General features: G+C 48.0%; 1 protein-coding gene across 1 annotated transcript in view; it reads right to left on the bottom strand.

Moving 5' to 3' along the window:
- Positions 1–11,042: 11,042 nt before the first annotated feature.
- ASIP (agouti signaling protein) overlaps positions 11,043–11,642 on the bottom strand; it is a 110,450-nt gene continuing 109,850 nt past the window's right edge. The window contains exon 5 of the mRNA XM_057529940.1: positions 11,043–11,219. Within this exon, the coding sequence (XP_057385923.1) occupies positions 11,043–11,219 (177 nt within the window). The remainder of the gene's footprint in view (positions 11,220–11,642) is intronic.

Raw genomic sequence — 11,642 nt, 5'->3', positions numbered from 1 at the left:
ATGGGGCTCTCTATTTGCCTAAATCGTCATTTACTGAACCCCTGTTCTGGTCTTGGAAGTCAGAGAAAAACAAGAACCCGCCTGGGAAGGGTAACTAGAGACTATTCTAAGGGTCATCCACTGCATGGAAGGCCTGATGGGGATGCTGGGATGTTTGAGACCTAACCCCAGCCTGCTGGGAATCTCAAGCTAGAAGGAGAAGGCAGGCATGCAAACAGCTTTGCCATCTCTTGGCACTTCCCTTTCTCTGCTCAGCTTTAGAGTTCAGTGTGCCTGGCAGCACTGAAAGGCAGGAGGGAAAAGGTGATGCTTGAATTGGATTTTGTTGTTTTGTTTTGTTTTTTAATATTTTATTTTCTTTTTATTTTTTTGGCTGCGTCAGGTCTTATGTGCAGCATTTGGGATCTTTCGTTGCAGCACATGGGCTTCTCTCCAGTTGCATCGCTCGGGCTTCTCTCTAGTTGTGGTACACGGGTTTTCTCTATCTAGCTGTGGCACGCGGGCTCCAGAGCACATGGGCTCTGTAGTTTGCAGCATGTGGGCTCTCTAGCTGAGGCACACGAGCTCAGTAGTTGCAGCGCATGGGCTTAGTTGCCCCGTGGCATGTGGGATCTTAAGTTTCCCGATCGGGGATTGAACCTGCATCCCCTGCATTGGAAGGCGGATTCTCTACCACTGGACCACAAGGGAAGTCCCTTGAAATGGATTTTGAAAGAACTAAAGATTTTTAATAGGAATTGAAGGCAAGAGCATTTTGGGCAGCAGAACAACTTAAGCAGGAGTGAGTTAGGGGGCAGGGAGTTTAACTGTAATATAGGGGGAGCTGTGAGGTAGAGGGCTAGAAAGGTGGCCTGGGAGACAGGAAAGAGAGCCCTTGAACACTAGGATGAGACCTTAGTTTTAATCCTTGAGCTGCACAGATCCCTGAAACGACCCTACTTGACTGAACATTCATACTTGTGGCTTGTTTTTGTATTCTCAGCCTCTGGCTATTACCTGGTATTAATTAGTGGAGAGATTCAGAGAGGCCAAATGGCCTGACCCAAGATCACACGGTAAGTGGTGCTGCCTGGACTCCACCTCAGGTTGGTCTGAGTCCTGGGCCACGCACTTGTGTGAGACAAATGGCGAGCGTTTAAGTGAAGGTTGCTCTACTCAAGGCATGACGTTTTGACAGAAGGTAGTGGATTGCCGTTGGGGCTCTCTTTCGTATTTCTTCCTCCAGAGTTGAGTGAGAGTTGAGTACACAGGAGAACATGAGGAGATGGAGGTTGAGGCCAATCCTGCCTCTCAGATCAGCTTTCCCAACCACGAGTCCACAGCATCATGCTTGGCATGCCCTTGGCTGTATCTGGCATTGTAACTCCACCTCTTCTACTATTTGAGTGCAAATGCATCTGAGTGATAGAAAGAAGGGCTTGTTTAGTCTAACTTTTAAAAGTATATGGTGTCAAGCAAAACCCTTGTCGATGGCCTGCGGTCTGACAGGCGTGAAGGGCTGAAAACTAGAGGATCAATAGCCCCTCCCCATGCTTTCTCGGGCTTGGATGCTCATCAAGGTGTCCTGCCCAGTTAATTCTCAGCCTTTTTTTCTCCATGCATATAGTTGCTGTTGCATTAGGTTACATGAATGTATGCTATGACTCTGCTGTAAATAATTTTAAAACTTTGGTACTTCAACTATTATTAGCAACAAACGACACAGGAACCACCTCTCAACCAATCATGACACCAATGGTCAAAACAGACCAAGATCCACTGCTGCCCACTGCCATTTCTTTTACAGCTAATTGTGTACCAGCCATTGCTCTAAGTAAGCGCTTACTTATTCCTCCTGATAACCTTGTAGAGACTTGAATCCCTGTTTTACAGTTCAGAAAACAGGCTTTGAGGGAGTGAGCTGGTTTTTGTACTCGGTAGGACTCTGAGACCAGAATCCCAGCTCTTCTCAGTAGAAAAGGGGGAGGGCTGCTGTTCATCTGAGCCAGAGAGGTTTAACGCCTTATCCTTCATGGCAGCCACGCTCCCTTCCCTCAAACCTGTCTGCTCCCAGACTCAAGAAATACCTTTCCAGATGTTCCCTCTGTGAGATCCAATGTAGTCCCCCACATCTGGTCCCCTAGGGGTTCTGGTTTCTGTTATCCTGGCCTTTTCCTTTCCTCTTTGGAGGTGTCCTGCCAGTTCTCAGAACCTTTCTTTTTTAAAAAAAAAACACCCTCTCCTTTCACATCTGGTCTCAGCCTTACCTCTGATCTCAGATCTGCTAATCTGTCACATGTTTGACACTGACCAGGTATCCACAGTGAAAGTTGATGCGTCTCCTGTTCCCCGCAACTCCACTCCTGATGCCTGGGCATCATGGGGAAAGAAGGAATTGGCCAAGGGTCCTATAGTATCTGGTCTGACTGGATTTTTTTTTTCCAGGAAAGTGAGAAGGGAGGTTAAGACCTGGGGGATTTTGTGGAACAGTGGACTGGGCTTTGAAGGGAGGAGACCTGGGTCTGCTGTTAACTCACCATGTGACTTTGGGCAAGGACAGAAGTACCTACCTCAGATGGTTGTTTTGAGGGTCAGTGATATAACGTGTATATAAAGAGTTTTTAGGGGTTTTTTTAAACATCTTTATTGGAGTATAATTGCCTTACAATGGTGTGTTAGTTTCTGCTTTATAACAAAGTGAATCAGCTATACATATACATATATCCCCATATCTCTTCCCTCTTGCGTCTCCCTCCCTCCCACCCTCCCTATCCCACCCCTCTAGGTGGTCACAAAGTACCGAGCTAATCTCCCTGTGCTATGCTAATCTCCCTGTGCTATGCGCTGCTTCCCAGTAGCTATTTTACATTTGGTAGTGTATATATGTCTATGCCACTCTCTCACTTCGTCCCAGCTTACCCTTCCCCCTCCCCGTGTCCTCAAGTCCATTCTCTAGTAGGTCTGCGTCTTTATTCCTGTCTTTTCTTCAAGAACCTTGAAGAAAAGGTTCTTCATGACCTTTTTTTTTTTTAAATTCCATATATATGTGTTAGCATACTGTATTTGTTTTTCTCTTTCTGACTTACTTCACTCTGTATGACAGACTCTAGGTCCATCCACCTCACTACAAATAACTCAATTTCGTTTCTTTTTATGGCTGAGTAATATTCCATTGTATATATGTGCCACATCTTTATCCATTCATCTGTTGATGGACACTTAGGTTGCTTCCATGTCCTGGCTATTGTAAATATATAAAGAGTTTTATGTCAAGTTTTCAGGGCTGTGTCAGGCACCACTGGGTGGGAAGGAGCTGTTTTGAAGGCAGGAAATTTAGGATATTTAGAAAATTAAACAGTACTTTAGAAAAATCTTAGGATCTTAGAACTTGGAAGGAACTTAGAGCATCTATAGAGCCAAATCCAGCATGTGTATATGGAGAAATGGGGGCCCAGAGAGTTTAAGTGAAGTCCAAAGTCACCCTGAAGATCTAGGTGTCCTGCTTGCCTCTAGGCAAGAGCTCTTTCCTGCATACCAAGGCCCTCTGCCCACCTCCACGTGGCAGGTTAAGGTGGGAGGGCCTTGCTAGGCTAGATGTGCTGGAATCCCTTTTCAAGTCTTGTTGGAGACAAGTAATGAGGAGGTTGGAGGGTTTGAGGTAGCATGGAGTAAAACCCAGGAGGGGTTGGGAGGGCCTGCTTATGCCGGGAGAACTACAAGAGGCAGCAGGCAGGGGTCGGCTCTGCTTTGGGGAGCTGAGGTTTCAGGAAACCTCAGGAATCCAGATTCTCATCCCTGAGACCCACTCAGGACTACCCCAGAGGACAAGGCTAGGAAATCTGCTTGAAGTGATGGAGGCAGCCAGGGGTGCTTATGTGATCAGGCCTTGTCAATCAGCTTCAGTAAGTTACTCATGGATACACTCTCCAAACTGGCTCAAGGATAGGCACATAGCTCACATAGTTGGTCCAGATTCAACCCCAGGATTTCAGGATTTTTACTAGAAATCTGGTGTGATGCAATACAGAGAACTGTCCAACAGTGATCCCAGGAGCTTACCCTGGGCTGCCTGCACCCCGTGCGGGCTGTGCTTGGGGCCAGATTCCCTCCGGTCTGCTGGCTTCTCTCCCTGGCTGGAGGAGTTACAACCTCCGAGGGGTCCCAAAAGACCCCAGGTGCTGGGCAGTGGGCTTTTCCTGACAACTCCATAAATAGTTGGTACCTACATTCACACTGCTAAGTACCCTGATAGTCTGATTGCCCCCACTCACAGTTCTTCTCATACTTGCCTTATTACAAGGGAGAGAAACAGAAGTAGCTGGGAACATACACCCAGGGTATGTCCAACAGAATGCCCTGCCTCAGCATGTCTCTTTGTGGGGAACTTGCTGGCTCTTCTAACTGCTGGCTTGTACGGATCCCCACTAACCCAGTGGTTCTTAAACCTGAGTGTGTCAGGACCACCTGGAGGGCTTGTTAAAACACAGATTGCTGGGCTCACCCCCAGAGCTTCTGATTCAGTAGGCCTGAGATGGGGCCCTATAATTTGCATTTCTAACAAGTTCCCTTTCGACCCCTCCCACCCAGTGCCTGTTGCACAGCAGGTGGCAACTGTAAAAGACCCACCTGTCCTGAAAATGGAGAAAAGGCGCTCTCTTCAGTAGGGCTGCCAGGCTTGGCAGGAATGTGAGCCTAGAGTTGCTTCTTTGCCCCCATGAGGGGAAGTCTGCCTAAGGGTGACACCAACATAGAATTGAGAGACAGAGTGACACATTCCAGAGGACCTGAATCTAGCCATGCTTTATGCTAACTAGATCTACCCACTGGACTGTTTAGTGCTGTGACAACAACAAAGTTCCCTTTTTTTTCCTTTAGCCCATTTGAACAGGGTTGCCGTCTCTGGCAATTTCAAGTGTCCTGCTGAGGTGGAGAAGACAGAAATGGCACCAGGAGAGAAAATGGGAGAAAACCTTGGGGCTGAGGCTCCTGCAAGGTGTCGGCTCTAGGCAGACAGAATCTCGTTTGCCTGGCTTTCAGTGGCCTGGTGGTTAAGGGCATAGGCTTTGGAATGAGGTGGGCTGGGCATGAATCCCAGCGCTGAGGTGTGAGATCCAGGCACAATACCTAGCCTCTCTGAGCCCCAAGTTCCCTTATTTACTATAATTCTTACCTCAAGAAGCAAATTTGGGAGCTTGGGTATCATTCTGGCATGAAGTAGCTGCTCAATCAATAGACATTATTAGTATGATATGATAAATGCAGATCCCACAGGCCTCAATCAATAGACATTATTAGTATGATATTATGATAGTTACAAATCACATAGGCCCCAGGCTGTTAGCAGCAGCCCTGGGTCCCTGGCAAACGTCAGGAAACAACCTCAGAGTCATCCTGGGGAGAGGGCGAGCATCTCAGGACCCTCCAGAGGCTCTGCACTCATCTCAGAGCCAGTGCAGGGGGCTCCACGATTCTGGTTTGGGTGAAATTACTGAGGATTACTTGAGGTGCTCCAGTACAGTTGGGCCTTCCTGGGTAGGGGGGTGGGGAGGTTCTGGTAGACAAAGATCAATTAATTTCCAGATCATTTAAGACTGGGAAACCAAGGCTGCTTTGGGATTTTAAAGGGGTAGCCCTTGGCTGATCACTGAATTCAATGTCCCCTTCCCCTTATCAAATAACCCTCTTTATTTCCCAGCTCCTCAGGGGCTGCACTGCCCTCCCTTCCCCCCCAGGCCCCTTCTCTACTTTTCTTTTGCAACCTCTGACACGTATACATTATGCAGCATTCCAGATGTTGATAGACATTGGGATAAATAATGAGAGAAAAAAAGAAAAAAAACCCCAAAAAACTAAACTTTTCCCCAAAGTCATAAGGCTCTAGTTTTTTTTTTTTTTTTTTTTTTTTTTTTTAAATTCACGTTCTATCTATCTATCTATCTATCTATTTATTTATTTATTTATGAGTGTGTTGAGTCTTTGTTTCCATGCGAGGGCTTTCTCCAGTTGTGGCAAGTGGGGACCACTCTTCATCGCGGTGCGCGGGCCTCTCACCATCGCGGCCTCTCTTGTTGCAGAGCACAGGCTCCAGACGCACAGGCTCAGTAATTGTGGCTCACGGGCCCAGTTGCTCCGCGGCATGTGGGATCTTCCCAGACCAGGGCTCGAACCCGCATCCCCTGCATTGGCAGGCAGACTCTCAACCGCTGCGCCACCAGGGAAGCCCAAGGCTCTAGTTTTTGATTTGGGGAGGAATCAGCTCACTCAATGGCTTGTAAATATGATCTTATAAAATTAGGTAATTTAGGAAGGTTTTTATCATCATCATCATTATATTAATTTTTCTTTAGTAGTCGTGATTTTATTATTGCTCTGGTAGTCTATGCAGCCACTGGGTCCAGGAATTCCAAAGAGGAGCTCTGAAAGATGTGAAAATCTTCAAGAGTCAAAGGAATGAAGCTATTTGCTGGGCTCCGCAGATAACAAGAAGGCACGATCATCATCGCCATCATCATCATCATCACCATTAGGTGGTGCCACCTCCCAGGCTCTACAACTCCCATAGCCAGCTGGGAGAGCTGACAATAGCTACCGTCTCTCTGCGAGCCATCAGTATAAAACTCTTTTCTGGAGTGAACATAAACATTTGATGATTTTACTGAGAAAACAGAAGACATTCCTGCCCTACCCCCAGTCCCACAACACACACACCCTTTGCCTCACAATAAATATACTTCGTGCATGGAAGAAGAAAGGGAGGAACACGTTTATCCTAGACTAATCTGAAGTTCACTACAGATGGTTTGGCTACTTCAGTTAAAATTAAATTCTTTTCTTTACATATCCTGTCCCCTTCACACATGGGAATTGGTTTTTGGAGTTAAATTCCTTTATAAAGTTCCTGTTGTATGACTGGCAGTAATTTCTTGACAGTGGGTGAAGATGCTAGATCTGTGGTTGTTCAAACAGGTGGAGGCACTTAGAGTAAGGATCCAAAGATTGCCAATTAGGTTGGCCTGTGGTCCACAAGCCAGGAAGGGATTTGAGGTCCTGAGGACCTGCTACCCATCAGGGTAGTGGTTTTTGAAGTATATTGCTTCTGTAGACCCATAAGCTTCAACTTCTACTTTGAAAAACTTTGAAGCCATTTAAAAGTAATAAAAACATTCATGTTTAAATGTGCTAGGTACCAAATTTTAACACGTTGGAGACCACCTGGACTAGATTTTGAAATAAACCTCTTGCTGTTTCTAACAGGAGACTGTTCTGAGGTCACAGGGTGAGCTGTTAAAACCTTTTGCAACAACTTCTCTGTGTGAAGTAGACCTTTGTCGGTACTGTGCAACCAAAACAAAAGATGGAAACAAACCGGTTGCTGAGGCTGATATGGGAGGGCAACCGTTAATCACTAATCTCTGATTTCAAATTTTTGTGTGCATCATTACAACCTTATAGTAACTTAAAACTATTTTAATGTGTATTATATAATGGGGTTCCCCCTTAAGAATTCAACTGAGGAAAGGGTACCTCTCCTAAAAAAAAAAAGAAAACCATTGCTTCAGATTATGTTGCAGAATTTCTGGTGCCAAAAGTGTCCTCAGAATAAATCCAGAGACCAGCTCTCTCATAGTGGCCAGTTGTGGATTTTGCCCTCCAGTAACTGTATCTTTGGGGTTTTTTTATTGGAGAATTATCCCTCCCACATTTCGAACAGACTTTGTGGGACTGTCTATCAAGATGGGCCACCCTTTCCTGGGTACCACTTCAGGTCAATCAGATTCCCGCTCTTGGGAATTTGAATTATGAATGGTCCCATGCAAGAACTGAAGTGGTTGGAGGTGACTTATCCCATAGCTTTGCCCTGAAAACGCTGTCCATTGGTTTCTTTGGCCTGGCTCCTTTCACATCCCTCAGGGACCTATCCTTTCTGAGGCCTGTTGTATGGCTTTTCCTTCGATTCTTTGAGGTCTCCAGACCTCTCCAGTAGACTACCACCCCCCTTTATTTGTTTCTTAGGCTAGCCAGAATCGTTTCTGTTGTTTGCAACCAAAACATTCTGACTGATTTACTCTGAATTTTGCAAATGGGGAAATGGTAGTAGCATCAAGAGGTCAGTGACTTATTCAAGGCCACACTGTGAGAACTTTGGCACAAGTGTAAGGCCATGCTCTACAGGAAGAAATGATCCTAATCCTAAATCAATAGCCACAAAAGTAGAATATATCTAGGACAGAATTCACCTTTGCACTTTGTGTGTGTATGGGGCAGGGGGGAGAGAAATATGAATAATGATGTGGGAAATAGGGTATGTGTGTCCCACATCTTCACAACTCTGAGTCACAGATGTATTCCAATTCTGGTCACTCAGGCAGGATTTTGCAGAGACCCAGAACCATTCTCTCAGGACCCTAAGGCTTGAGGAGGAATTCTGAAAAGGTGGATGAATCTTAGGCTCTCAAGCTGAAGGGGAACTTGGGCAGATAAATACCTAACCAGGGATCTGAGTCAACAGAAGTAAGAACTGAGAGTCTGAGGGAACAGACCAAACATGCTAACAATGGTTCTAACCTTTAACAAGGGCTGGTGGTCATGGTCCACTGGGCCATGAGCTCTGTAAGGAGAGGATTAGACTTGTTCACCACAGTATTCACAGCACCTGGCACAATGCCTGGCACCTAGTACGTGCTCAATACACATTTGCTGAATGAGTGAATGGGTTGGGCTTCCATGCGGTTGTCTGGACCCAGCAGCCTAGTGGTTTTGTCACTAATGGACTGGGTCTTTGGCTTTGCATCTCTGGCCTCACTCATAGGGGTCAAATGGTGCCTGGTGGGTGAGCAATGTCTGGAAAACACTGGAGCAGCCGCTGCAGTATATTCCCAATATTCTAATTACTGATGACATTTACTCAGCAGCAGCTGTGGTACAAGGAACAAAAGGTTCTTGCCCTGTGGGCTTGCAGCCTAAATGACAGAAAACAAAAACAAGCAACTGGTAGCTTTTCTCTGTCTGTGTGTGTATGTTGCTTGTTGTGTTAAGGTATAAGAAGCAACACTATCTCAGATTTATAACAAGAACAGCAAGAGTGATTATATCCCATTTTACAGACAAGTAAATGGAAGCCCAGAGAAACACAGACTTTCCCAATGTGCAGAATCGTGTCCCCAGCCTAGCCTGGAGCACCCATCTTTTTGTGTGTGTGCTCTGTCTAGGTGGCTCGAGCTCGGTCCAGTCCAGGGTCTGATGTTTGCCTCCTCCATTCCATACTGGTTATGTCACTGCAGGCACAACATGGGTTTCCAGTTGAGAAAGGTCCTTGGAAAGGAGGGAGTTTTAAAACATTTTAAAGAGGGAAGATTGTAAGTTGACAAGTGCGTCAGGGGAGGTGGCCCCATCTGTGCTGACCCCGGAGCCCAACTGTCCTCACCTCCAAGGACCGAGATACATGGTGGTTTCCAGGGCTGAGGCAACTGCTCCACATTATTCTGTCACATAGCCTCTTTCTAGACTCTTTCTCATGTACAGACAGGCCTTGTTATTATTTTTTAACAAAACAATTATCTTCTTACACCACCATCGTTTGCAGTTTCTTCTTTCTTGCTTATAGTGATTCCCTGGGGAAGAGCTCCAGCTCTGGAAGACGCTGACAGGTGAAACCTCAGCTTTTCTACCTATTCACTGGCAGGGATGCCCTCAGCCAAGCAGGGCAAGTAGGTGATGTCATTTAGAACCCTTTCCTCTCAAGGTGCTGGGAGTTTTCATGTGACTGTGCCCACACAGACCCTGTTCCTACCTTTACCACCTCTCTCCCCAAAACAGCACCTCCCAGGGTCCTTCCAGAGATAAAATGCTGCATTTCAGTTTCCCACAGACTCAGAATCTCTAAGGATAGAATCTCAGGCAACAGTTTGGGACACTAGGAGACAGGCCCCTGATAATCCAGGACAAAAGTTGCTGCCTACTCACCACACCCAGGCCCACTGCCTCCTTCCTGGCTGACAGAGCTGGGGCAGGGAGTGAGGAAGGATTCCTGAACACCTGTTTCCTACTTGGGAGAGCCCAAACTCTAGGCTTTCAGAATTAAAAATGGCTGGGGACCAATGATCAGTGTGCATTTAGCGTGGGAGTGGGAAAACTCAATCAGATTCTCTTTCTAGGGCATTTGAATTATGAATGGTCCCATGCAAGAACTGAAGCTGTTGGAGGTGACTTATCCCATAGTCTTGCCCTGAAAACATTGCCCATTGTTTACTTTGACCTGGCTCCTTTCACATCCCTCAGAGTCCTACCCTTTCTGAGGCTTGTTGTATGGCTTTTCCTTTGATTCTTTGAGGTCCTCAGACCTCTCCAGTAGACTACCGCCCTCCTTTATTTGTCTCTTAGGCTAGCCATTTTGGGGGAGTCTCCTAAGGCTCTACGGTCCTCAGGCCAGAGCAATGCCCAGTCATAATCAGCCACCCCAGTTTGTATCCGCAGACCCCTTAGGACAGACAGCCCAGTGAGACTGTGTATGGAGTGTAGCCTTTCTTGTTTTGGGGGGTGCTGAGGGGAGCTCCTTAGAAGGGGGAAAGGGTGAAACACTGAAAGGCAGTTCCTTAATGGTTCCTTTCTGCCTCCCTGGTTTGGAGGCAGCTTCGGGTGTTCCCAGGCTTAAAGGAAGGGGGCAGCATTGTCTCTGGCGGCCACACCCAGAGATGGGCCTATCAGGAGCGCAGCCTCAGGGCCAGGTAACCAGGTTTCCCCAGGCCCAGGAGAAAGCAAGTGCGCAGCCCGCAGAACTTCTGCGGTGAAGGGGACTCGGCGAAGAGAAAAGGATCTTTTGGGTTCTTTAAAGAAACAGCCGCACACCTTTGATTAGCCTACATATATTTGGATTTTAGCCCAGCCCAAGCCAAGTCTCCTTGAAGCCCCGCCTCCTGAAAGCTCCGCCCCAACGTCAGTAGCCACCCCCACTCCCTGTTCTAGGAAGCCACACCTACTAGAGATCGCCCGCCCCAGAGGGGCCCGTCCGGGGAGCCCCGCCCCTAGAAGCCCCGCCCCACCCCGCCCACCACCCAGAGGCGCGCTCAGCAGGTGGGGTTGAGCACGCGGCAGGAACAGGCGCTGCGGAAGAAGCGGCACTGGCAGAAGGCGCACGGGTCGCAGCAGGCGGGCGCCGGCGGCTTGCAGCTGTCGCGGGTGGCCACGCAGGGGCCAGGCGGCGGGGGCCGGGGCCGTGCCACCTTCTTCATCGAAGCCTTTTTCTGCGGGGAAACGCCGGGGCTGCCCGAGCAGTCCACGTCCGCCCCACTCGTCCTCACCTCTGCCTGGGAACTCCTTGGACTATGGAGGCCCCCGACCAGACATCCCCACCTGCTGCCCACCGCCCGCTCGACTGATGCCCACAGGGCACCCCAGCGGGTCCCCACCTGCTCCCCCCAACAATGCCCCACTTCATCAGAACTTAACTGGCTCCGGCCTGGCCTCTTCTCTCCCTAGGGCATCCCACTCAGCTCCACGTTTTTAACTACCGTCTCTGTTGCCTTCCCCTTCCGGTGTAGCCACAGTCCCTGTCAGTTCTGCCTTCACAATAGATCCAGGGTCTACCCACTGCTTCACTACCGCTGCTACCCTGGGATAGGCCCCTGTCTGCTGCTCTTGCCCCCTTACAGTCCAACCTCCAGTGC

This window comes from Balaenoptera acutorostrata, chromosome 15 (genome assembly GCF_949987535.1).
Source record: "Balaenoptera acutorostrata chromosome 15, mBalAcu1.1, whole genome shotgun sequence".
In the NCBI taxonomy this organism is placed as follows: Eukaryota; Metazoa; Chordata; class Mammalia; order Artiodactyla; family Balaenopteridae; genus Balaenoptera; species Balaenoptera acutorostrata.
The sequence above is the reverse complement of the archived record's forward strand: the minus strand, read 5'-3'. Positions and strand labels throughout refer to the sequence as shown.